Below are 27,814 nucleotides of genomic sequence, written 5' to 3'. Positions count from 1 at the left end.
CGGTGAGCGTCAAAGCGGTGCACTGATGGAGGATAGGAGGGGATATTTCTTTACTGGATGAAACGGCAGTGAGAAAGCCAAAGGTGGTGCGGCAAGAGCAGGAACGCCGATGAAACACCTGCTTATAATCGAGCGGCTTTAAAAAGCCAGAGCCGGCCACGCGTAAATAAAGGCAAATAAATAAATAACTCCATCATATAGCGTCATCCGCAGTGGCGGAGGCTCACTCCTCTCTCTCCTTGCACCACCTCAAGGCTGAGGAACCTGCGTCAAGACGCGGAGAGTGAGACGCGGCAGCATCTGCTCAGCGCTTTCAAAATAAAATCTTTATTTTTTATTTTTATTTTTTGCTGGCTGAGCCTGTACTCCGCAGTGAAAAATGCCAGAGAAGATTCATCATAGCTGACCGCCTTAGTGCTTAGTGCCTGTACACGAAAAGAAGTTAAACATGTTGGATTTTCTCTGTTAACCATGAAAGTATCTGTGTAGAACAGAACGAGTAAGAAGTTCTTTCTGCGCATCCATTATACTTATAAAGAAAGAATTCCTGAGCTCAGTTTTTATTTGGTACATCTTGCTGTTGTTGTCTAGACTGAACTAGAGAAATCAAAAAGAGACTTTCAACCTTGCTTTCATCTCTACCTGCAAGTTAACGCTTCAGTCCAATAGCACTGCAGTTACCAAAGTAACCAGGCTTATTGACATCCATGATGATCCTGAGGTGCTGTCTTAAAGGGTTGCTGTATTAAAATCTATTTAGCTCTCTGAAGCTTCCTTTTTTTATGACTACACAGAAGCCCTTAGGCTCCACCAGTAACCCTCACAGGCTAAAACAGCTTTTAGGTCTGAAAAGTTAAGCCACAATTGCTCTCACAATTAAGTACAGTTGTTTAGAATTACCTGGGACCAGGGACTAGAGGTCAAGGCCACTAGTTTCCAGTCTTATTTATTAAACGGTGGCGTTCATTTTATAAATTATGGTCACAGTTAAGGCCTTTAGAAAAGTTTTGTGCAAATATATCGTTAATCAAAAAGATTTTTGGGATTCACCTATCATTAATACAGCCGTTCACACTGACCGAGTAATTTTGCTGGATGAATTTGCGGCATTTATTTTTTGAACAAAGCTCGATTTCCAGATCCAGATACACAGATTTAACCAATCAGATCACTGCATTTGGCAACAAGTGCACTTGTAGTTCTTGTAGCGTGCACCGGTACAACATACACAACTATATGGAAATAGCAAAATAATACTACTGAATGGTGCAGAGTCTTAAAGCACCTTAACGGCGAGCATTAATAAAAGTGACTGTGTGATGATGTTGCGGCGCTGGTGTACTGGCCTTAATGGCCATTATACCCAGCTTTATGAGGATAAAGCGGGTTATTCTTTATTCTTTTGTGATTTTCAAGTAGCTGCTGATATAGAATAGGAAACGTCACTGACAAAAAGTGACGTCAGTTTGTCTACTATCATCTTTTATGTACAGTCTATGAAAAGGGGCTTGATTTCCGCAATCCAGACACACGCTTGCACAGGTAGCCTATTTTATTTTGAAAGTCATGAAGCTTCATTTCCTGTATGTTCCCGACTCATCGCGTGCATGTTGACGCAGCTCACTGAGTCGCTGTAGGACAACCGGATAACGGGAACGGAGAAGGGGGTACAGAAGGAAAAAAAACCAAAAAAAAAACCGCGTCAGTGTGTCAGACGCAGACGGTTTTGCTATTGTATAACACAGGCCTTCAGCTTTTCCTCTCCCGGCTGCCCCTGCGCGGAGGAGCGGCCTCTTTTTTTCTTTCATTTACCTTTTTCCCCTGTCCTCTGACCGCGGAGGGAGACGCCGAGCGGAGCGGAGCTGCGGGGCTCACCGTTACATCGGAGGACCTGCACATGTCGGTGCGGTGAGGGACCGCTTGTTTCCCCGCCCTGATACGGTTGAAGGAAGGCAGGAGGAGGAGGAGGCTGAGTGGACTATAACATCTTTAGCCGTCAAAGAAATCAAAGAAAAAAAAGAAATATCAGGTTTTAACGGTTTAAAGAAGGACCCATTATAGAGGGGGGGGGGGAAACGAGGCAGGAGGACAACAGTGATGCCGCAGCTGAAGTGGGCCCAGATTGATGATTTTATGATATCATCATTCACCGCCAGGACCGAGCACTGATTTTTATTGATAAAAAAAAATCGAGGAGAAGAAGAAGAAGCTGTGAAGTGGCACGGAGGGTGTTTGTTTGCGTCTGATCCGGATAAACAGGAGGTGCTTTTTGTCTTTATTTTTTAAGCCTATCAGGAGCTCAGCTGCTTGATATCATACAGCAAATAAACATCCAAATCCAGGCTGATGACTTAGGCGGTGTGTGACGCCAATACAGCAGCAGCAGCAGAGGCGTGTGTGTGTTTGTGTGTGTGTGAGGAGGAGACGCGCCTGTCTGAGCATCATCTGGTAGCTGTTCCAAGCTACTCCTGCACGGCGATGATACACAAGCGATTCTTTTCATCTGTGTGTGAAAAGCTGAAGCTTCGAGGATGATGATGACGATGACGAAGATGCCATTTCCAGTCCGGCTCTGATAGAGACAACGAGGCGCGCAGCACGTGACTGGACCCCTAGAAAATCTAGCTCTCTCTCACCTCTCCTCCGCCTCTGCACCTTTCTCCCCCCCTCCATACTTTCTATCTCTCACCCCTCTCCTCCTCCTCCCTCCTCCTCCTCCACCACCACCACCCCTGGAGCCGCTTTTTTTTTATTCTGATCAGTTGATAATCCATCTGTGATTCAGATAGCCACCCACTCCCCCCCCTCCACCCTCATCCTCTGCTTTATTCAGCCTTACATCCTCTTAATAAACATTCCCCCTCGTTACACACTCACTCGCTAAAGCATCCACACCACCTCCACCTCCAGCCATCATGGAGACGACCAAGCTGCCTCCGTCCAGCCCGTCCTCGCCGACCACCAGCTTCTCGGTGCCGTCTGCGGAGAAGGTGGATGGCTTCCCGCGAAGGTCCATGCGCAGGGCCCGACAGAGGAGGTCCCACAGCTCCTCTCAGTTCCGCTACCAGAGCTCCCAGGTGGAGCTCACCCCGCTGCCCCTGCTCAAAGGTGAGGCTCTGATTCCCCCAAAGCAACCACAGATCAATGTGAGAAACAACAGCTGGAACATGTGACACTGAGAAAGCTGTGACAGTAAAAGGTCACAGTCAACTATCTGTGTTTGCCTTCATTGCTCACCTACTTGACTAAAACACAACACACACACTTATCCACTGACTGGTTTCCACTTAAACATGCTCTCCTCTCAGTCCTTGTCAGGTCTGACAGGCGGAGGTGACGGTGGTGGATTTGGTTTATTTAACAGATCTGCTGCCTGTCTTCTTCTGGATATGTAAAAGGCCTGTTGTTGTTGTTTTTGCTGTTGTTGTTATTCTTCTTCTCCTCTGTGCTGGGACAAACAGTCCTTTTCATTAGCAGTTAATAGATTAACATGTGTCATGCATATTTCCCCCCTCCTGTCAAATGTCAGAAACAAGTGAAAAAATGACCATCGCAGTATTTCACAGCCAAATAATAACAGAATCAGTTTAAGGTCCTTTTAAAGCAGCAGTGAATTTTTACAGTGGAGGAGCAGAAGTAGTCCGTGCATTGAATCATCGCTGCATTTCTGTCCTTTAGGTGGTTTTGAGATGTGACTGTTTCTCAGTCAGGTGACAGTGAAGTGTCTGTTTTTTTGTTTCAGACGAGCTCTCATCAGACCGTATGCTTCCTTTTGAGCTTTTTTATAATTTGTCTTTTGTTTTCTTGAAGATGAATTGCTTGCATGGAGTCACTTCATTTGCATTGACCACTTTCACCCACACTGAGCAAACCCATCCAACATGTGCTTGTCTTCTTGATTGGCTGATAGTGGGGTGGGGCGGGGGGGGGACGAGAGAAGCGTCTCTCCATCATGAGGCCTCTCCCCTTGACAGTCACTGTCGGTAAGACTGCCTCGGTGAATAAACCTTGGGTTGTAAAATCTGTGAAACCCCAAAGATGTTGACATTCAGGCTGGTGCAGCATCCACCATGAAGGCAGGTCTGTCGTTGCCATAGCTGTAATCCCAGAGCTGCAGTTACTACACAGAGGCCAATTTGATCTGTGCAGGCGTGTTGTGGCCTTTTAGATTCAAGCCCCAGGGATGCAAAAGCACCACCCTGCATATCCTGTATATTCTACCTGCCTGGGTGAAGCCTCCTGGTCAAGCCACTAGGCATGGCCTGCTTTACGTGTGCATTAATGTTTGCGGTGGCTAAATGTTCAAAGATTGTTTCTGTTTATCTTTTATAATGAAGATTTGTTTCTTATCCCAGCCTGGAATTGGTGCATCCCAACATCATACTGTGGAAAACCTGTGATTGGAATAGCTAAACGAATATGCAGTGGACTGTAAAGTAAAACAAAGATATTAAAGTGAAGTAAATGCATGGATTCATGGATGATAGAATTTTCTGAATCCAGCTGTCAGCTCTGAGCTTTTGCTGATTGGATGTCTTTGGTTTGTGGATGCTTGGTTTGGTTCTTGAACAGTAACGGGCGTAAAAAGAGCTCACTGACATTATGGCTTTTCTATAAACGTGCTGCAGCATTGATTTCATGCACAGGTTCTTTAACAGCAGATATTTTCTTGCTAGGCTTTGTGTTTAGGCAGCGAGTACACGTTAGAGCTGGCCAGATCAATAAATTTGTACTTTGCTTCACTCAGTCAACAAACCCCATCGCTTCATGTTCCGTCCTTTTTATATACGTTCTTGCTCTTCTCTGGCTTCGTGGCTTTACTCCTGTCTCTCTCGTTTGCGTGTACAGTACAAAAGCAGGTTGCATGTGCTCGTGTGTCCTTCTGACCCTTCTTTATAAGGTTACTCTCCATTTCACTTAGCCTGCAATCTCTTCCCATTAACCCTCTGAAAAGAAGACCTCTGTGCTTTCAGAGGAGGCGTGAGCTGTGTGCGCCTGCGTTTTAACTTCTTCTGAAGCACGTGAGCGAGGGGTGTGTGCAGCAAGGTGATAAGAGGTTTTTACCGCATCAGTACAGCACCTTTGGTTGAGGTGGGTCTCTGCACATGTCCTGTAGAAGTCCCAGTTACTGCACTACTGCTGCTGCACTGTTTCTGGACCCCCTTGAGGAACTGATAGTAAGATTCTGCAGCAGGAGAAGCATCTGGTGTGGGGAAGTCTCTAACAGGCAGTATGTAGGCCAAGTGTAGACAGACTTGTGGGTGTTTTTCCCTCCAGGGAGTCACATTCTCTTTGTTAATTTGAACTCCTCCTCCTGCTTCTTGCACTCGAAGCTCTGAGCAAAGCTTCATCTCATTCTTGTGACATGACAGAAATGAAACTGGAAAACCTGACATTTAACAGCAAACTAGAATATATCATAGAAATACACATTTTTAGCAGTGTTTAAGCTGAGCAACAGTCAACTATTCTGGCTCACACAGAAAGCCCCCAGGTTGGATTCGAACATAGGCCCTTCTTGTTGTGGGGCAACAGCGCTAACCTCCCCGCCTCTGTGGCTGTTTCTGTGTTAGTTTTGTAACAGTTTGTTTGTCCAGGGTGTCCTTCACCTCTCGCCCTGTGGCATCTGGGGTAGGCTCAAGCACCCCCACAACCCTGATTTGGATCAGTGGAATGGATTGATGGCTTAGAGCAGAAATATAGAGAACCAAGGACTTTTTTAAAACATGTGCTTGATTTTGCTTCAAAACAACTTATTTGCACATGGAACCGTATATTTTCACTAAAAACTCTCAGTGGCTTAAAGCCACATCTCTCGTTAGTGGTATTCAAAAGGCATTGCAGTGAAAAGAGAGTCACTAAATGTAAAATAGCAAACGTACAAAAGGGAGGTTTTGGGAAATCCGAATGAAAAACAACATTTTCAACTGAGTTCAGAGATTATGAATGACTGGACAGCAGGAATGATCTAACAGCGTGTCTTTTTCAGGTCAGAAGCCTTAAACAGGCCAGTCCTCTGCTCTCTTCCGATCCACGATCTGTAGTATTATCATGTAAAGTTCCTCAAGCTGTTAGCTGATCTCTGAGAGGTTCATTTCCTCACTGACCATATTAATGGTCCCTTTTAGCATGGAATCCATTCATAGCTTCCATCTTTGCGATCTGAGTAGCCTGTGAAATATATCTGTCTTAAAAATATCTTTTTTTGTGGGTTAGACGAAGACAAAGTTCAGTCCAGAATCAGTGCAGATCTCTAAGAACAGCAAGTGTAGCGAGGTGGACAGCAAATGTCTGGAAGTTGAGTTGTATTTGGACTTTTATTGAGTCACCTGGGATGGAGGGAAATGATTATCACAGTTATTTTGATCAATATCAATCACTAAATATAGTGCAAAAATGCTTTTACTTCACTGTCATGTAAACTGTAAACTGCAGCATTCCTTTGCAGCAGAATAAATTTGCTCCTCTTTATTTATCTAAATTCAGAGCATCTCATTGAAGAAAAATATAAAATATAAATTGTACCAAAGCTTAATACAAAATTAAATCAACAGAGCTGCTTCACTTTAACACTGTGCTGCAGTCCTGAGTTTATCTTTGCAGACGAATGTGTGTTTGTGTGTCTCCTAGAAGCAAAATACATTCGTGGTGCCTGCATGATGAATGTAAATAAAATAAACTTGAAACTTGTGTATGCCTTTCCACTTCTCCTGTGATCTTTGCCATCAGCGCAGGTTTGCAGAAAAAGGCGAAAACATCTTTTTTGTCCAGTGTCTTGACCATTTTGCTGAAGTCGTCGTCACTTGCTGATTATCGGTCACGTATTGTGCCATATCTTGCAAACTGGGATGCGATTGCTTTACTGACTTCAGTTCAGACTTCATCTTTGTGGGTGGTGTTGACACGTCGACATGCTGTGCAAGCCTCCTTTTCCTGGACGTGCGAGTTTGTGTCGGATGCTGCGCCGTTTCTCTTTGGCCTCGTGCACTGGTCGTGCTGCAGATTGTGGCGTGTTTTTAGACGGCTGACTAACTTGTGTTTCTTTGCAGTGCAGCCACGTGGCGCCCTTATGATTTCTTCTTGGTTAACGTCTCTTGCCCTAAATCTGAATTATTTCCAAACAACAGATGACGATCTGCTTCAAGGGACAAGCTCTTCAGCTTCTGCTGTGCCACAAATTTGAATTTTGTGTCAGTGCTGTGTTATCTGTTGCATATCACGGAGGTCAGGCGCGCTCAGGGAACTCCACACTGTGCGGTCCAGGGAACAGCTGTGATTGGCACATGCAGGCACAGTATCAGGCGCCGATTTAGGGAGCGCTTGATTTGCCTTTGCTTTGCGTTTTGTTGGCAGAGCATGCAGTTTTAATATTGCTCAGTCATTTTTATTTATTTTAATGAACCAAAATTGTGATTGAGATTAAAGCTCAGCTGTCCAGCCCTACTTGGAGGTGGGTTGCAAAGCAGCTTGCAATTTTGAAGCAGTTCTAGACCTGCTAAAGCAGTTTATATAACATACAATTTATGAGTTACATTATTAGATGTGTAGACAGGTATCAGCTAATCTAAGGTTGCTGGATTTTAAAAAATGCTGGCAATGGACCATAATTAGCACCACATACTGATGCTGTAATCAGTCATATTAACTGTTACGGCGAATTTCACAGACATGACATAAATACATGTGTAAAACAGACTGGTTAAACTTTAGTGTAAGGGAGCAACTACCTTGCTAGTGTGTTGTTGAACAAGGTATTGACTTGTGATCGAGATTCAGGGCTGGTGATTTGACGTCGAAGTGTTTCTTGAATTACAAGATGAAGGAGTGTTATTAATATTATTCTTCAGATAGTTAGGGATAAATCAGACAAATTAAAGACTGCTATGAAGGGTTTTTTGCATTAAAGATGAATAATGTGAGATAAACACATGAGACTTGTGTAAACAGGGAGCTGATCTGGAACACTGAACTGGCTAATAAAAGAGTAGCAGGCACAGCCAAGAAAGTCAATTAATCCACAGATGAAGGGTGAAGGATACTGGGTCCCTATAATCCTTTTTTACAGTGTATTCATAGTTGGCCTGCAGCATGCATGTGCGCACGTACACTCACACACAAACACAGGCATTTCACTGCTCTCTGGGCGCTGTGCTTTAGGACTGGTTCTTCAAAGCGGCTGCCTCAATCTGCAGAGGACATTTGGTCTAAATAGAAACGCCTTTTTAAAACGTGAAATTTATGATTTGTTAAATCCTTTACTAGTAAAAGACTCTTTTTAAAAAAAGATCCAGGAATACTTTTTTTAAGAACAGCTGACACAACCTCACATTTCTGTTCCAGTTTCATGAAATCATGATATTAGACACCCCTTTTATTGCAATGAGCACGTGCTCTTGTTTTGAGTGGTTCTGCTTCATTGTAATCTAAATTCTCCTGTTAAAACTGAGCTTTAACAGCAAAGATGTCAATAATTAGCGTTCACAAATGAGATCCCGTTCAATTTCAGCAAAAGCAGGTGATTATAAAGTCAGAGAACCAGGATATCAGCACATACAGAGCCAACAGACCGGCATCAGCGATGTTTTAGACACGGTAAAAGCATTGCCTTCCTTTCCGCTCTCTCCACACTTTCATCATTGCATTAAAAAATTATAAAACACTTGAGGATGGTGTCCAGTAAAGACGCTGGGAGTTAATGGTTTGGGAACATAGCCAAGTGGATCTAACTGTCCGCGGTCCTCTCTTCCCTGTTTCCTTTTGTAAAATACCCGAATCAGTCTGAAAGTGAGCAACACATGGTAGCTCTTTACCTACCTAACCACCCATCCATACATTAGTCGATGAGCAATCCAAATCCTAAAGAATCATTTTGCAGGAAACCAAGTCACTAAAATGAGTGAAAAATATAGATTAATTGACTGGTAAGAAAGTAAGAACTGATCAAATTAATCACCATTAAAGGTTAAACATTGTCCATGTAGATATTTGAGCTCTTTGAAGCTCTTATATCAACCTCTTTAATAACCGAAGCTTTTTTAAATGCTGATAACATGTTTGTGACTTTCTGCTGTGCAGAGCACATAGACCAGGGGTGTCGAACTCCAGGCCTCAAGGGCCGGTGTCCTGCAGGTTTTAGATATCACCCTGTTTCAACACACCAATATCAAATGATTAGTTCATTACCAGGCTTCTGGAGAACTTCAAGACATGTTGAGGAGGTAATTTAGCCATTTAAATCAGCTGTGATGGATCAAGGACACATCTAAAACCTGCAGGACACCGGCCCTCGAGGCCTGGAGTTCGACACCTGTGACATAGACTATAACAATGGATAGTCACCGTAACGTCACCCTCTGGGTCAGTAAAATCCAATATGAAGCTTCAGGAAAAGTATTTTTCCGGTTCCATCTCAGTGTTTTGAAACCGGACATGATGAGCGAGGGTGGATCCGACTGAGAAACTGAGGGATGCTGTGCACTCATTGGCTCGTTGACTTGTCAGTTGCTTGGTAGACATGCCATACTGTTTTTATTATCCTTTTTTACTCTAGCTGATATATAGCGTGGTATGGCAATATTTTGTGTGGCGATATTGTATTAATGCATAGACGCCGAATATCAATATTTTATTAGATACATTTGATTTTATGTGTCATGTGATTGCCACCTCTATTAGCAACACCACTGCTAGCACCATAGACTCCATGATTTATGGATTCAGGTTCATTTACAATGACTGTATGGTAGATGCCAGCTGTGTTTTGCCAGGCTTTTATTCGTCTCACTTTCCACCTTTCTTGTATACAACTTCCTGTCACATAGTGAGAGTGGTGCTGCTGTCTGACGAGACTATAGTGCTGGCTAGGGGCATCTAAGAACAACAGTTAATTGCTGTTGCACATAAATGAATATGGATAATTAGCTTAACCTATTAGTATTTCTGGTGCCAACAGAGGGCAAAAATATTTAATCGTCTAATTAATTGCACATATCCCTAAAGGGATTCACCAGTCAGATCCAGAGTTTTGGCATTTTTTTCTTTACATATTATAGAAGAATTTGATTGCAGAATTATTAGCTGGGGGTGCTCATTGAGTTTGTCCCGGTTTTAGTCCTCCATTTGTTCAGGTGCACTGCAGTTGCCTGCCTAAATAGAGAACAGGCTGTTAGCTCAATGCTCCTTCACAGTTGCGATGCTCTCCCCTGGGGCCACAGACACCAGCACAGCTCCTCGGTCACGGGTCTTGTGTCGCTGCTGGCCGGCCAACGAGACTAAGGTCACATTCCTGTTCGACATCTAGTCAGCAGACACGCAAACTTGTGATTAAGATTTGTGGCCTTTTCCCACACCAAATAGAATTTGCACATATGTGATTCAGGATGATTTTTGAGATTACTGAGCCAGCTGTCGCCATAGATTAAAACAGGAACCTGCAACTGCTGTGAGCAGGCCTGACATCCACTGACCTTGACATCCACTCAGTCTCTGTTCCCTCTGCAGCTAAGTTTCGCACTTTTCTTCCTGTTGCACTTAATATAGTACAGTATACTAGAGGCCTGTGCTTCCACTGCGCTTACGTTCTTGTCTGATTTACAGTAATTCATGTAGGTCATGTACAATCCGCACAACCTCTTTCTCAAACAGACTGAATCGACATGAAGAACAAAACACACCATGAGCAATAACATCAAAGCAGAGGTGCCATTGCTGCTGGTAGAAATATCAACAGTGATTGGTTAAAATGAAATAATATGTGTGCTAATAGAAAAGCCCACATGGTGAATGAAAATAAAAGCACCTGCACTGCAGGACAAATGTTATTACTGTACAGAGAAGTGATGTCCAGATAGCAAATAAGCATGATAGGAGCTAGAGTTTAGGAATAGGTCTTTTTCAGGTTTTACCACCAATCAGAGGGTGCCCCTCCCTGACCCTGGTTCTGCTGGAGATTTCTTCCTGCTAAAAGGGAGTTTTTCCTTCCCACTGTCGCCAAAGTGCTTGCTTGATTATTAGGCTTTTCTCTCTATTATTGTAGGGTCTTTATCTTACAGTATAAAGTGCATTGAGGCGACTGTTGTTGTCATTTGGTGCCATATAAATAAGTTAAAGTCGAAATTGTGGTTATACTATGCAGCAGATCAACAATCATGTTCTGAGCTGCCTGAAAAATGTTCCCAAGGTCTGAGTGTGTGTGACTGTATGTGCATCTTCGGGGAGATCATGGGGCTCAAAGAGAAAACACACAAAGCAGACTTTCTGCTCAGCCCGGCCCAGCAGCTCATTCTCTCCCACTTTTACAGCTTACATTGCATATTTGACTGTAGCGAATGATGTAATCCAAACATGGATCAACAGGAGAGCCAATGTAAAGGGAAGGTCGAAGCTCTTCTTCAAGCCCTGCCCTATGTCTCATTTTCTACTTTTAAAATTAGGGCATAAGCAAACATGTATCTGTATTTGGAAATCACAAGATGATCATACTCGAACTATTCCTGTAAAACGAATGCCACCAGAGGCTCTAGTTTTGCCGTCCCAGTTCGAGGACAATTTGGTCAGGCTCACCATCCTATTGGTAAAACAGCAGCAAATGAAGGGCAAAATAATAATAATAATAATGAAGCATTTGTTTCACCACAGCTGTTTCTTGCAGTCATCCATGGTGTTGGATTTCTGCTCATCAAAAATTGATACCTAGTTGTTTATTATTACCTCCCACACTTATGTGAAAGCAGCAAAACTGCAGCATGCACATATTTCCATGCTAACAGCCGCCCGTGTGCAAACTAGCGTTGGCATTTCTCACTGATATTTGAACCATGCCAAAGAAATATTCTCATAGGCGAATAGCCATGCATGATGTTCTCCGTCCTTGACATTTTCATCACTGGCTGCCAGCAGCAGTGGCTTTTCAAAGGGCTGCTGAGTGTCTTCAAATAACTGAAGACCCTAAAGGATGCTGTGTGAGCTTAGAGAGCGTTAAATCTCCCGTACCTGAACAAAAAACATTCTGCCAGTCGATGTAGCATTTAAGCAGCTCTAAAAGCTACGAAACACCCTGCAGACATGAGACAAGCGCTACAAACAATCAGACTCTGTTTCACAGAGTAACAGATGGTGAGTTGATGCATTGTGGGATAATAGGAAGACCTGAATGTGATTTCATGTTTTGAATAAGTGGTTATGTGAAGTAATAGTTTAGAAGCTCGTGTTCCCCTTTAAGATAAGAAATACTCATCCGCATAGTAGGTAGTCAGTCTTTTTGCAAGTGTGCTTCTTAGCAGCGTTTCATTTGCCTGATTATGTTATCAGCCCACTGAATGCTCTTTACCAGGTCGAAGTATGCTTTTTTAGTGCCTCTGCTTCTGATAGGAAATGCATTTCAAACGCTCCCACTGCTGATTTGGAAAGTACAAAAATACACTGCTGCTTGTGTTTCGTAATGTTCTCGAAAATGGGCCATTTTCACGGCTAACAATGAAGGGATTAGAAGGAAAAAACACGCCGTCAGACATTCATATTGAAATCTTAGAGAAGATGCTAAAATCTAACAGAATAAGAAAATGGTATCTTATGTAGATAGAAAAAGACTGCAGTTTTGTTCAGTATGAGACTTACTGTGTTTGAAGTTAAAAAATAAATAAAGGTTAATATCTGGCAGCGTCACACTCTGCTAATGGGATAAGGACATTTCTTTGAGTTAGAAGATGAATTCTAATAAAAGTTCAGTCTTACTCTTTCCACTGGTTCAGTGCAAACCGTGCTGGTGATGTGCACTCACCGGCCACTTTGGCTGTTGTATTTAATGTGTGGTCAAGACGACATAATGTACTAGGGCTGGGCCATATCATACCGCTCACGGTAATACCGGTGTAATTTTGGGCAACGATAGGAAAATGAAATATCGCGATAGAATATGGGTAAAACGCGCATGCGCAGTGCCTATGTTTACGTACGCACATGGCGGAAAAAGCGTGCCGGCAACGGAGAACGAGAAAGGCGAAAGTGGATCGTTAAATGAAACGGATGAACCAGAATTGGTTTGTAAAAATGCAGCAACTTCAGTGGTGTGGAACTGGTTTAGCTTTCGTCCGTCAGATACACAACAAAGCACTATTTTTGGTAGAGCATGCTAGCGGGCCGTCGTTATTACCGTGTTGTTTGTAAAATACGGCACACTTAAAATCAATCCTTCGATTTTTCTGAAAATCGACAGTGCCCCTTATATTCCCGTGTGCCTTATGTATGAATTCTGGTTGTGTTTACTGACCTCGAAACGATTTTATGTGGTACACGGCGCTCGAAGATCTGTCAAATGTTTTAATACGACTTTGCTAAGCTACGAAGCCGCACCGCTTGGTGGATTGTCAGAGCATTAAGGCTGTCATAGGCAGGAGCCTCGCGGAGTGATACGTACTGTGCTTCAACATAATATTACCGTATTGTGTGCGTATAACCTCTTTAAGTTTTGTGGATATTATACATGGTTATGCTGAGGATATGTCGGCCAATTTCCACTGGAAATGCCTTTTGGTTAAACTGTCAGCAAGGAATTTGCATTTGCACTGTTAACTTTTTATATAACTTTAATGCACATAAAACAGCTGCTTGTTTAAGTAAAAATACATTGATTTTTTTGAGTTGTAAAGTATTTTGTCTAGTGTCAATTATATCGTCAGTTATATTGTTATCGCAAATTTTCAAATGTATATCGTGATAAATATCTTTGGTCATATCGCCCTGCTCTATAATGTACTTTATTAGGTACTAATAGTGGTACCGGGTTGAACCCTACTTTTAATTCTTCGTGCCATAGATTCAACAAGCTGCAGGAAACATTCTTCACAGACTTTGGTCCATGTTGACATGATAGCATCACACAGTAACTGCAGATCTGTGACGTGAATCTGTGGATTGAGATCTGGTGACTGTGGAGGGCTCTGAGTACAAAGTGAGCTCCTTGTCACGTTCAAGAAACCAGTTTGAAATTATTTTTGGTTTGGTGTTATCCTGCTGGAAGCAGCCATCAGAAGATGGGTACACTGTGGTCATGTAAGGATGAAAATGGTCAATAACAGTACCAACCGGAACCTCGATTGTACCATTATACCACCAGCCTGAACCAGCGATAGGAGGCAGGATGGATACACGCTTTCATATTGTTTGTTGTGCATTCACAGATGCTCTTCTGCATCTCTTGTTTGTAATGAGTGGTTATTTGAGTTATTATTGGCTTTCTGTCAAATAAAAACAGTCTGGCTGTTCTCCTCTGACCTCTGCCATATAGCTACAGATGGTTGTGTGGGAAAATATAGTAGATCAGCACTTAACTTGAACTTCAGCAGCTCATTTTGATCATATGTACAGAGTTTCTGCCATTTGATTGGCCGATGAGATATTAATGAGCAGTTGAACAGGTGTACCTAATGCGGTGACCGGCAGGTGTAGATAAAAAGCAGCTGTGTAAACCTTTGCGTTAATACGTAGCAGAAAATGGGCAAACTTATAGCAACATAGTGGCTACGCTGCGTTGTTTTTCTGTCTCTCTGTTTTAAGAGAGCTGTGGATTGAGAACACAACAATGCATTTCTACCTTGAATCAGAATATTTTATTGATCCTTAAGGAAGTTATGTAAAAGAAAAGACTGGCAGCAGTGGGATTCGAACCCACACCCCCAAAGAGACTGGAGCCTTAATCCAGCGCCTTAGACCGCTCGGCCACGCTACCACATTGCCTAAGGCATGCTCTGCAAATGCTGCAACTATGACACAAGAATTGTAGTTAAATAAAAATGCAGTTTTAAATTTTTTTATACGTATTCTATCATAATTCTCTAATATAAATCACAGTTGCAGCTGCTACTCCCGTAAAAAGTAACTGTATCATGTAAAAACTGACTGGATTACTGACGTCATGTAAACCAGTATCCAGTGTGGTTGAAGTCTTCTGTTATAAGAGGTGCAGGTGACTCGGAGTATTTCCCCTTCAGTATGGCTGTCCATGCCTATCTTCTGCTAGATAATTTAAAATCACTTAACATAATAACACATACAGCTTAGTCAAAGGACAATTTCACTGTCAGCATATTGTTGATATAGTTTATCTCTTTTTGTCTGCTTTATCTGACGTAAGGTAGTTTAATTCAGTGTCAGACACTCACTTCATTTAGGTAGCTTAAAAAGGATTTATATGTCATAATAATATTGGCACCTGTGAAGTAGCACTCACTGGTCTGCTGGCTGTTTTTCATTTTTCTTACTGTAACGTCACAAAGCAGCACAAAGTATTTTTTTTAATAGAAAGAGGTCGTACCTTCTGCATCTCACAAGCCTGAAGGCAGCATCTGCAGTTGTGGTCACAAGTTAACATACACTCATCAGGGGCGTGATCGTCATAGCAGTTTTGGGTTTTTAATATTTTCATGATGAACTTTTCTTTTTCCAGGGTGCAACATACAGCGTCCATCTTTAGTGAATTGAAAAAAAAAAATAGAATTGGCACACAAATTTGAATTTTCTCTAATCCATACAGGATTAAATGTATACATGCACCCCCACTGATATATGGTTAAAATCACTCACCTGTTGCAGCTGGACCAACTCGATGCTTTGTGGCACTCTGGCTGGATATGTGATCATTGTTGTTGGTAGAACTGGTGGAGATCATTTAAATCTTCTGGTTTCCTGGCACAGAACTGGCTTTAAATCAAATTTTGAATAGATTTGAGTTGAATTTAGGAAGTCCATTCCAGAAGCTTAATGTTAGCTTGATTTGTCTGTTTGAAAACCAGCATTAATGTGTGTTTGTGATCATTGTTCTGTTGGAACACCCAATTGTATCCAAGTTTGAGCCAACAATCCTCCTTCACTATTCTATCCACTTTGTGCGATGTACAAATACCACTGGTAGCAAACATCCCCAGAGCATGCTACCACCATCATGCTTGGTTAGTACTTAAGTCTTAAAGTTTAAAAGCTTCAGCTTCACCCCTATTTTTGTCTCATCTTATCATCAAACTTTCTCCAGAATGCATTTGGCATTGGACTTTGGAGCACTGGCTTCATTCTTTGTCAGGTGATATAAAGTGTGCTTCACCATGGACAGTGAAGCTGGTGATCTAGCAGTTTCCAGTTTCCAGTTCATGGCATGATTGAGCTTTGATGGTTCCTGAGTTGTTCCCGAGACATTTTGGGTCTTCTTCCAGATCTTGGTACAGAGGTAGACAATTGTTTAGACTAATGACTCTTGAATCTTCACTTAGCCCATTAAGCATCTGGAATGGCCGTCCAAAATTCTGATCTCAGCAATCTTGAAAATTTGTTTAAAAGCTTGGTCCATGACAGGGAACCAACAAAATAAATGAACTCCACCAATCCGCAAGAAGATCAGATGGCTACCAAAATCATCTAATTAAAGTTATCTATTTGATTCTGTATTCAAACTTTAAACTTTTGATTAAACTCCTGTAGATTTGAGAACATTTAATTCAAAATTCAGACTTCTGCACTCACTTCTTGTTTTTTAGTCATCAAAGGTGTCTGCTGTATAATCAGTTAAAAAAAAACCCTCAAAAGCCCCAAATTACCGTGACATTCATGGTCATGATGAGTGTTTATATACATCAGTGGTGCTCTGCTAGTCCATTGATGGCTAATGCTAACAAGGCAAAATGTACTAACCCGTGGAATAAAACTATGGCAGAGGAGTCATAGAGTAGAGAAACTTAACCAAACATGTCCATAATTCAATAATATTTACAGTATCTATAAGGTTTACAAATATTAGCTAATATTAGCCACACAAGTGAATGTGACAGAAAAACTGTGCTGTGCTAGCTCAAAGAGCTAAGCCGAGGTGCACTTTATCCGGCTGTACCTCTGAATCTCCACATTTTCCATTTCCCCTAAAAAAAGCACATGTTTAAGTATTTAAAGCTAGCTTGTGTATTTCATTTTCCTCGCTACTCTCATTTTTTTAGGGCTACATACCGTATCTGTCAACGAGGGAAATATTGTCTGTGCAGCGTATCATAACCCTACATGAGCAGCCCCCGTGTTCACGTGTTTGTGTTTTATCTTGTCTGGGCTGTGTGTTTGTCCACATTAAAATAATGAATGTACAGAAGGCTCTGTTTTAAATGTGCTGTTTACTGTAAAACATTCACCTTCTCACACAGATTGCATGTGGGCGATTGAATGACTCTCTCTTTCTCTGTGTGTGTGTGTTAGGGCCAGCTGGATGGGCCTTGGTATTGGGTTACAGAAGGCACGGAGTAGTTTTTGCTCTCTCTGACTGTCTAAGATCAATTAAGAGGGAGCGTGGGGGGGAGAAAGTGAGGGGGATGATGAAAGAAATGGAGTGGATGAGGAGAGAGGAAATGACTGAGCATTAAGCTGGCAGGTGGAGGAGGAGAGACGGTAGAGATAAAAAAAATAAAAAATAAAAAAAGGATATTGCAGGGGAGAGGATGTAATGAAATGGCCAGCAATGCAATAAGCACGCGCGCTGCACAGTGTCACTGAAAAAACAGCGGATCCTTAAAGGAATACAGCGATGCTCGGGTAAATAAGCTCTCTGATTAAATCACTGCAAGTTTCAACCTTTGCGGGTGCTTCGCTATTAAATATGCACACGTGCAAAGCAAGGCAAACAAAGAGTCATCAAATCCTGGCCGAGCCGTGAACGGTCATTTTGAGGAAAATGCTCATAGAAGGGTGAGATATTAAATAAATACGCTGCAAGGAGCTTGCTCCCAGTTTGCAATGAATCACAAGCAGCTTTAAAAATAAAATCATGCTCGGCCTAAATCAAGGACAAGAAATGTGAGATTTTTTTCATTTATCACATTTCCTTGTTTGTGAAAAGCAGCAGCAACAGCAGCGCAGAAAGCTGCTAATCAAATGTTGAGGATGTCTCCAGCTGGGATAACCTTCTCCCATATTTGTTTACTAACCGTCTCCAATTTGTGTTTACATCTCTCACAGCAAATATTCTGTTTCGGAAGGAGAATTTCAACATCTTTGAAAGTCGCTCTGCCTTCAACGCCAGTGTGGACTTTAAGAAAGGAGACGAGTAGCGATGCTTGGCAGCTCAAATAGCTTGTTTCTTATTGATCCTTATGAGAAATCCATTTCCTGATGGCGACTAATCTGATCGTAGGTAATGACCAAAGCAACAAAAAATAAATAAATCACAGACAACAGATGTGAACGCGCAGTCTGAACGCCCAGTCGGTCTCTGTTCATTATGCTTTGTGGTGGAAAAGTGTATTATTAGTAACATTGGATTATTTAAAGATGGGCTTAGCGCGCTACTTAATCTTTTGCCATGACAGAGGTTTCTTTCACAGCCTTTGTCACACAGAGAATGGCTGAGTACGGCATAAAGACTCGCTGCGTGTTTTGATATCCGCCGCTATTAAAATATAATGCCGATTTGGAGCACAGGTCTTCAGATGTGGCTGTCGGCGTCATTGTTATTCAGTAACAAGCTTCACTTCAACCTCGTTTTTTTCGTTTTACTTTAGCATGCACGATCAGAAATTACTGATACATAAATATGATTTTGTCTTGTTTTTTGGCACTCAGAAGGTCCTAGCGATGATTTGACCTAAAAATAGGAAAAAAAGAGATAATTGTCACTTTCTTAAAAGCCACAAGACCAATCCTTTCTAAAGTTTATAGTAAATTTTATTTTGACCTTTCAAACATCCTGCATAACGATTAAAAATTCAGACCACGATGATGACAAAATCAGCTTGCCTAAAGATCATGTCAGTCTTTGTAGGGTACAATCATGCTTCTTCATGGTGTTTTAGCTGAACAACACCATAAATAGTCCGTTTGGTTTCCTGGATACAAAACATCTCACTTTATCTTAAATTAGACCTTTAATATTCATGTCAAGCTCACTATTTTTGTTCTCAGACTCAACTAGAGTAGCTTTGTATGATTCACAGTTCAGAATAATCCACTTTTACCTGACCAGATGACCATATTAGGAATATCCTCTCTCAGTGATGTCATGTGGACCCAAAACTAGTAAAAAATGTCTAAAACTGAGAGTTTAGAGCACCTTGGAGCCTGAGTTTTTGCCTCAAGAAGATAGCTTGTATTCTGAATTCATTACAATACAGAACAATAACAATATAGAATACATATGACAGAAAATAAGCACTACATTAATTAAACTGCCCCCCAAAAACTTACTCTTACCACTTACACTTGTGACAATCAGTCACAGTTTTGATTAGCTCAAGTGCAGTCTGGAAGTTTGAATAGCGATTTCATATATTCATTTATTTAATGCCACGATTTGTACAATTTCCCTGAAAAGCAGATCATAAACTAAATAAGATAATCCATTTGCACAAATCTGATTAACTTTTTAAAGCTTTCATATCATTCTGATAATTACAAAAATTAAGAAACCCAATGGTACCCCAAACTTAATGTGGCCTTCAGGTTAGCTCAAGAACAGTGAATAGGGAGCTTCATGGAATGGGTTTCCATGGACAAGCAAATGCAATCCAAAATGTCGGATGCAGTGGTGTAAAGCACGTCACCACTGGACTCAGCAGAGAAGTGTTCCCTGAAGTGGTGAATCACGCTTCTCCATGTGACAATCGAGCCTGGGTTTGGCGGTTGCCAGGAGAAACAGTACTTGTCTAACTGCTTTGCGCCAAGTTTGGAGGAGGATGGATTATGGCCTTGGGTTATTTTTCGCTGGGCTCGACCCCTTTGTTCCAGTGAAAGGAACTGTCAATGCTTCAGCATACCAAGACATTTTGGACAGTTTCCTGCTCCCAACTTTGTGACTGCGCACCAGTACACAGTCCTGACCTCGGCCTGATAGAACACCTTTGGGATGAATTAGAGCGGAGACTGTAAGGAGCCAGCTGAGGTAGTTTGGACACCTGATGGAGAAACTGGAGAACAGACGTCTGGAATACCCTTCCACCACATTTATGCCACCAAATTTCATGAAAAGCGGTTCTGATATCTGAGCTGACTTGGAGGAATATAATAAGAGCAAAAAAAAACCCCAAAACACCACATTTATTTAACCATTTCTGTTTGCCAGTATAGGCTCGATTGCCTCTAACAGTCTGTACATACAACACTATTTACATCTTATATGCTAATACCCAGCTGGTCTCATTACCAATTCTCAGTACCGTCACCAAATGACAACTTCCAAGTATTTCCTGCTCTAATTTAAAGCACCAGGATCACTGGTCCTGAGCTTCCCTGGGAGATAAATTGTTGTTTACACTTCAGTCTTCTTGAAAACGCGTAAAACGGGGGACGTCTAATCGCATATCGCAACCCTCGCTTCTCATTAATCTTCCTAATCATGCTGTTTATATGAGCAAGATACATGTTGCACATGTTTCCCTGACAGTTTGCCACGATGTGGACAGATCGTGTGTTTCAGGAGGATTAGATTATTTAGAGATGGACTTAAAGTGCGTCACCTAAACCCCTTAAGGTGACATTTATACCGCCCGGACTTTTACACACTGCATGGTGTCTCAGCTCTGATAGCTGCTGTAGCTTCCTTCTACTATTTATAACTGTGCCATTCTCTGCTTTATCTCCCTCTACCTCTTTCTGCCCCCCCCCCCCTCTTCCCTTCCCTCCCCATCCTATCTTCCTCTCTGCGTCACTTTATCTGTGCATTGAGCGTGTGCGCTTAATGACAGGGCTGCAGAGGCGGCTTGCATGGTAGCTAAAACAGAAACTGTCCTCCTCTCTTGCCGTCTCTCTGTGTCACACACTCAGCCCCAAACAGAATGACTCTTATTTAAAGAGCAGAGCTGTACTTGCTTATTTAAAAAAAAACATCAGAGAGATGGGGAGGGAAGGGAAATGAATGAGTGAAGAGAGGGACCAGAGGAGAAAAATGAAGGGAGGAACCTATCGATGGATAGATGAGCGAGACAGAAGCAGAAGGATGAGGAGGAAGGGGATGATGTCATCTTTTAACCCTGTACCGCTCCCCTCTCCTCTCTCCTGTTTCCTCCCCAGATTCTTCTTCCTTCTTTTCTGTGTCGCTCTCCAGCAGGACTATATTTAGTCGCATGCAGCTGGGGGTATGTGAGTGTTTGTGTTTTGATGGTGTTGCGGCGTGCTCTTACATTTTAATGCTCCCGTTACCAAATCAGCCCTACCCTCCTCTCACATTTTTACTCTACGTCACATTCTGTCTGTTCCTTCTCCGTGGTCCATCGTCTTTTCTTAATCGGCCACCGAACGTGTCTCCTCTCTGTGTGGAAAGCAGATGCTGGAGATTTCTCTTATGGTCAACAAACCCTTTTTAAAGGAAAATGGCTCAGCTTCGCTAAAACATCATCCGTGCCTGTGGGCTTCATGACCAGATCTGTTCAGGTCATGCGTTCGTTCATGGTAAACATCTGATACACTATCACCACCCTGCTGCTGATGCACAAAGCAAATTTACAACTGTTAACATGTGATTCCACAATGATGATAAAATTAGAGCCCAACAAATGCAGTGTTGACTCCGGATCAAGCACCTTTGAGGAGATTCCTTTTTTTTCTGTTTAATTAAACTTCAATTCTAAATCACAACAAGAGTTGCCTTTATATATATAAAGAAGACAAAGGGGATAGACAATCCCCTTTGAGCACGAGCTTGGTGGCAGTGGGAAGGATAAACTCCCTTTTAACAGGAAGAAACCTCCGGCAGCACCGGGCTCAGGGTGGGGCAGCCATCTGCCACCACCAGTTGGGGGTGTGAGGGGAGGAAGACAAGACAAAAACAAAGTGTGGAAGAAAGCCTAAGATTAATAATAACTAATGAAACTATATTTTTATGACATGTTGCCTTCCCACACAGTGAGAGCTTTGTAATGATGCTGAATTGTATCAGGAATTTAGCTTTTAACTCTACATGACAAGATGCATGACAACAGCACTTGACACAAGCCTATTTAGGTGTTTTTTAGCAACAAGAAAAAATCATAACATCAGCTCCACTGTGTGAACCTGAATGTTTTAGACATGAAATGAAAGTGTATCATATGAATTTATAAATAATTATACATATAAAAACAGTATTTTGACCTGCAGAAAGAACAGTTTAGTTACTCTAACCCTTTAGGCTTTAATAAATGATACACACAGGTATGAGTGAACGACAGTAAATTTTCTTTGATTTCCCAATGGAAAAACCTCACAAAGATGCTGCTCTGATTTGGATAAAAATGCATTTGAGGAGAAAAAGCGATCCCCTCGGCACATAAAGATCTCTGTATTTTGTAATTGTGTCTTTCTTTTGTATAAATGGTCGTATTTTGGTATAGTGGCCCAGTTGTTTGAGGCAGCTATTTAAGACTTTCAGTTTATGTGCAAATGAACTTCTGTGTATCAGTAAAATGATCCTAATTTTCATTCTCACATCATATGTGAGCTTTTATCCCATAAACTGTGCACTGCTTCTTTATTAATTAAATTTTCTTCCCTAAACCGAACATAAACTCTTGATCACTTTAGTTCAGCTATTGTTACAACTTTCTAACTAAATTGCTTTTTTCATACCTTCAACTCCTTTTGCACCTTCAGCATTTTTAAAAATTAATATGAAAGTATTTTTATCGTGCATCAATAGTAGTGAAGATAAGGGCGACACATTAAAGGGAAAACCTGAACCGCTGACCCTCTGAAAGTGATCGCAATTGGCTGGTGTGTTTTGGTCCCACTTTTCTCCTTAAGAGGAATGATTACTGCAAATGAATACACAGTTATTCTTTTCAGCTTTGTTAAAAAACATGTTGAAAGAAAGAGAGACAGCAGAGACACTTAGGACAGGATTGAACCCAAGCTGCTGTTTTTGGCTGTGTGGTTGCATGTGCATCTAGCCTCTGAGCTAAACAACCACCCGCACACAGCTACACAGAGTGAACATCTTCGTCCTGTGATGAAACATTTCTATCTTAGTATCTTATCTACAGTCCCTGTCTTTAGGATAGATGTGAACAATATACATGCTCGGCATCAACATCTTCAACACACTTTTAATCTTTTTAAAATTACCATGCTACGGTGCGTCGAATCTGTCCCGACAGCATACTGCGGCCTGAACTCTAAAACTTTAATTCATGGATTAAATAATAAAAATCAACAAGATGTTGTACAGTAATATATTAATTTTCCATTTGGAAGCAGCTTACTTTCTAAAGTTAATGTGGATTTGCTAGCAGTGGCCTGATTACATTAGCGTTTACATTTGCATTTATGACCCTGGGGACATGTTTTTGTGCACCTGACAAATGCAACACAAATATTCACTCTCCTTTTGGCTCTGTTTTGGCCTCCAACCTCTCCCGAGATAAACGTTTGGGTCTTTATTTGCAAAGTGGCCTACTTTGTTCACTCTTTGGTCATGGGCAGGCAGTGTTCAGCAGGATTTAGATCCGTTTCCCCTCAAAATACCAGCCTATCGCTGGAAATGAGGTTAAACCAAAGCAAAAAGCTTAAAGCTGAGAATGTTACATATAAAGGGAAACTAAAGAAGTTCAAAAGACCAAACTGATCAATTATTCTTCTCATGTCTGAAAAAAATTGTTCTCTTTGCAGCCGTACGAAGACCAGCAGCAAAAAAAAGTATTAGAAAAGCAGTTTTTGAGTAATGATAGCTTACCGGCTCTAATACATGAGTGTAACTGGGAATATTTTTGAGGGATATATTATATTTGTGTGCTGGTGATGTAACGCTGGTGTGTGTGTCTGTGTGTGCCACGTCGATGATGGATGTCCTGAGCTAATACAGACGCACTAAATCGAAAAATAAAATGTAACCGCTTGCTTTTAATGGCAGCGGTGTTACAGTCAGAGCACGGCCAATTTGGATTGTCAGAAAACATGAAAATAGCTCAGTCACAAGTGACTCAGTGTGATTAAGATCCTTAGTTGATATTCTAATGGCTTCACTGACACGATATTAAAGATGCTTTGAATAAGCGAGTCTGCAGTGACCTGCAAAAAACTGAAACACGCTCATTATCGCCTCAGTTTGATCCGTCTGCCGTCTCATTGTGTATTCAATTTGTATCCTTGTAAGTTCTTTTTCTAAATCTAACCACCGTCAACCTGTAAGCGGCGTGACGGGGTGACATCAGCCGCTCCGTCTGTGGCTGTCATCTCCCTACACTTCCCCTCTCTTCTCGGCTCTTTGGTTTGCTCTCTCCCACACTTGCTCTCACACGACCCACCGAGTCCCTTTATTCCCTTCATCCTTCCTCTCTTTTTCTCACCTCCCGTCCTCGTTGCCTGTCTGCACGAGCGCACAAACGCAGTTTTTCATTTCCTTTTCTTTTCACCTTGCCGTGTTCGTTTTTTTCCCTTCCTCCTCTCAGTCCCGCACGGTACATCTTCATACAATTACTCTCCATTAAAAACGGATTAGATTTCACCTTCACAGTCGGCCTACAGAGGAAGAGCAGAAAGGGAGGAGAGGTTGGGAGAGGACGGAGAAAAAACAGGGGTGTGGAGCTTTGAGGAGTCAGAAGAGAAGATTGGAAAGATGGGAAGGACAGGGGGTGGTAGATTAGGAAGGAGCGAGGAAAAGTGGAGCGGTGGGACACGTCTTCACGTCAACGACATGAAAATGTTTGTACTTTTAGACTCGCATTTGTTCTCCGAGTTGTCAGAAGAAGTAGTTCACCCATGGACTTTTCACACTCGCTTTTTTCCCCGTCGCAAATAGTCAGAAGATTGTGCGAACTTGGCTTTCACACATTTGTCCAGTCACAGAGAAATGGCTCCAATTCAAGAACAAATTGACCACTCAGTGCAGCTCAATGGATGCCAGCCCCAACCGCAGCCATTAGTGTTTATGGAAGGCAAGAAGGTTGTAGAAACATCAGAATGAAGAGCTTGATGGAATGATTACTCAGGAGATGGAGCAGAAACAAGACCAGGCTCTAAAACGTAACCTTGATCCTAACCCCAAAGTGCAAATTCGGATAACCTGGGTCACTGATCTCGTGACTGAGATATTACCGTATGGAAAACACAGAAGGGCATAAACGATGAAATAAAATGGACTCGACAGAGCATGTTCTCACACCTCAAGCGAAGGGCAGTCCTCGTCTATCCTTGTGAAGCTCTGTGCCAAAGGCAGCAGATGGCTGTGGTGTGCCCACAATAGGTGAGGGGTCTGGGGCTTGGAAGAGCTCTAGTCAGCACTCCCGTATCCCTCCTGTGCTTCCCACCTGGGGGTTAAGAAGGGTTAAAATTAATCCACTCCCGCTGTGTGTGTGGGTGTGCGAACCTTCGAACACAGTTAGTCTAGACTGTTTCCCAGCCACTGGTAAGCTGTATTTTTTTCCTCTGACAGAGGGAGATTAATGGGACATATCAGACTGAAAGGATACGGAGTAACCAGTATACACCAGTTCAGTTAAATGCAATTAAATGCCATATGTTTTTAAGTATGGTAATTTTACACCAATTTACAGATGCATTGATTACTTTTCTCTTAGCATGCCGAAAATCATCCGATTCTGGTCTCTGGTCAGCTGACCAGTGTATCTGTACTTAGTTATTTTTAAAGTTTTAGGTCTGTGAAGGTTCTGTCATCCAGGTCATTGTAGTCTGAGGAGCTTGGAAAGAAAAGCGTCTGGACTTCTTTAAGTTGCTTGAAGACGTTTCACCTCTCATCCGAGAAGCTTCTTCAGTTCTAAGGTCAAATGGTGGAGAGTCCCAGATTTAAGCCCTATGAGAGTGCCCCCCCCCCAAAAAAAACAAACAAAAACCTAACCACCCTATCATGTGATTTCTCGAGGCCAGAAGGGCCGGGATGATCTGGGACTCTCCACCATTTGACCTTTGAGCTGAAGAAGCTTCTCAGATGAGAGGTGAACCGTCTTCAAGCAACTTAAAGAAGTCAAGACGCTTTTTCTTCCAAGCTCCTTAGACTTTAAAATTTTAGCTGCTGGTTCAGTTGGATTTTTTAAAAATGTTGCTGCCCCTCCCGGAGGCGGGTTCTGGTGGAGGTTCTTCCTGTTGAATGGGAGTTTTTCCTTCCCACTGTTGCCAAATGCTTGCTCACAGACAGTCATCTGATTGTTGGGCTTTTCTCAGTTTTACTGTAAGGCTTCTACCTTACAATATAAATTGCTTTGAAAGAAATATTGTTGTGACAAAACTAAATTGACTGTAATCAAATGTAGTCAAAAAAGTGGATGCAAACTCTGGAGTAAAAAGTTTTCATATCTACGTCTTTAATTGAGGATGAAGTCATACACGTGCAGGAGGTCAGCACATTCAACAAAAAACACGGAGAAAAAACTACAAATATTGCAGTCAGGGGTTACATCATAAAACAAGAAATGACAGGAATTGAATACACCCAAAGTCCAAAACCATTACATGAACATCCTATGACACCTTAGCATTTTTACATTGTTGCTGTTAGCATGTTAGCACAGAGGAGTTGTTTTAGTATTTTGCACTAGTTTTTTTTTAACATAATTTTTCTCCGTATCGATTTGTTTATTATCTTTCAGTGCAAGCCTCTCGTACATCTCACTTACATGTGGATTTTTTGCTGCTATTTTTAGCTATTGAGTCATCAATCATCTGGTTACTCATAAAAAGAAACCAAGCATTCCCATTGGGCTGCTGTCAAACCCTGCAGCTCTCTATTTTCTGTGTGGATTTAATGTTTTTTTTTCTTTTGCATAAAGCTTTACAGGCTGCATTGAGTTTCGCACCTCTGCACCCCTCCTCCCCACCTCCCCAGGCCTGTGGAATCAATTTAAAACTCATTGTATGAGTTAGGGCTTCAGTAATCCAAATGCATCAGGCGCTTTCTCTTTTTCTGTGAAAAGTGGAGTTTTTGGAGGCATGAGATTTCAACGTGACGACCAGCAGCAGGTAGTTTCATCGTGACAAACTGGTCTAAGGAATGAATCTGACAGGTAATAGGAGTGAGATACAACACAGCCCTCTGGAGGAAGGTGTGTGTGTGGACAGTCGTGTGTGTATGCGTGGGTGTGTACAGATGTGTTTGTAGAGTAATATTCTCTATCCCTCAATAGCTTTTAGAGAGGATCCGCGCCAAACAATACGTAAACCCCAGCTTCCTGCGTTACGCTCTACACACAGGGGAGCATTTTTTCGTTTAACCTCCGTGTCTGACGTTTTGCTTTCTCTCTTTCTTCCTACCTCTCAATTGTCCAGACGCCCCGGTGGCAGAGCTGCACGACCTGTTCTGTAAGAAGCTGCAGCAGTGCTGCGTGCTGTTTGATTTCCTGGACTGCGTGGCCGACCTGAAAGGGAAGGAGATCAAACGCGCGGCGCTCAACGAGCTGGTGGAGAGCGTGGCCACGAGCAGAGGAGTCCTCATAGAGCCTCTCTACCCGGAGGCTATAAAGATGGTACAGTAGGAGGGGAGGTTAGGGGTTAAAATGATGCACCAGTGCAAACAATTCCAGCCCAAAGATAAAGATCATAGCTCATAGATAACTGAAAGGATGCACAAATGTTCCTCTAATTTTTATTCGTTCGGAAACATGGTTACTGTTTTTCTTTCATCTTATAAAAATCCCTTAAAACAAGGGTGACGTTAAGACATCACCTCGTACATAGTACTTAATTTAAAGCACTCCAAGTACAGTTAAATATTGAACAGCATTAATGTGGCACGCCCCTTTTGCTTACTGGTTAATTGTGCAGTGACGCAGACAGAAATCAGCACTGTGTATATACAGCTCTGCACAATGAAGAGGTGTAGGAACACAAAGACACCAGGGAATTTATTTATTTCCCATTTCCAGCATAACAACAG

At 42.1% G+C, this 27,814-nt stretch overlaps 1 protein-coding gene and 1 non-coding gene across 2 annotated transcripts in view; one reads left to right on the top strand and one right to left on the bottom strand.

The window, feature by feature from the left end:
* Positions 1-1,602: 1,602 nt before the first annotated feature.
* The window catches only part of ppp2r5b (protein phosphatase 2, regulatory subunit B', beta), a 51,097-nt gene continuing 24,885 nt past the window's right edge, over positions 1,603-27,814 (top strand). Inside the window, exons 1-2 of the mRNA XM_084924434.1 lie at positions 1,603-3,108; positions 27,208-27,404. Of these exons, the coding sequence (XP_084780560.1) occupies positions 2,916-3,108; positions 27,208-27,404 (390 nt within the window). The 5' untranslated portion in view covers positions 1,603-2,915. The remainder of the gene's footprint in view (positions 3,109-27,207; positions 27,405-27,814) is intronic.
* On the bottom strand, positions 14,644-14,725 carry trnal-aag (transfer RNA leucine (anticodon AAG)). Its single transcript has one exon. It is a non-coding gene; the product is annotated as a tRNA-Leu (tRNA).

Source organism: Perissodus microlepis, chromosome 3 (assembly GCF_051167445.1).
Source record: "Perissodus microlepis isolate ML-2025 ecotype Zambia chromosome 3, ASM5116744v1, whole genome shotgun sequence".
NCBI lineage: Eukaryota > Metazoa > Chordata > Actinopteri > Cichliformes > Cichlidae > Perissodus > Perissodus microlepis.
Note: the sequence above shows the minus strand (reverse complement) of the source record. Positions and strands in the feature narration are given on the sequence as shown.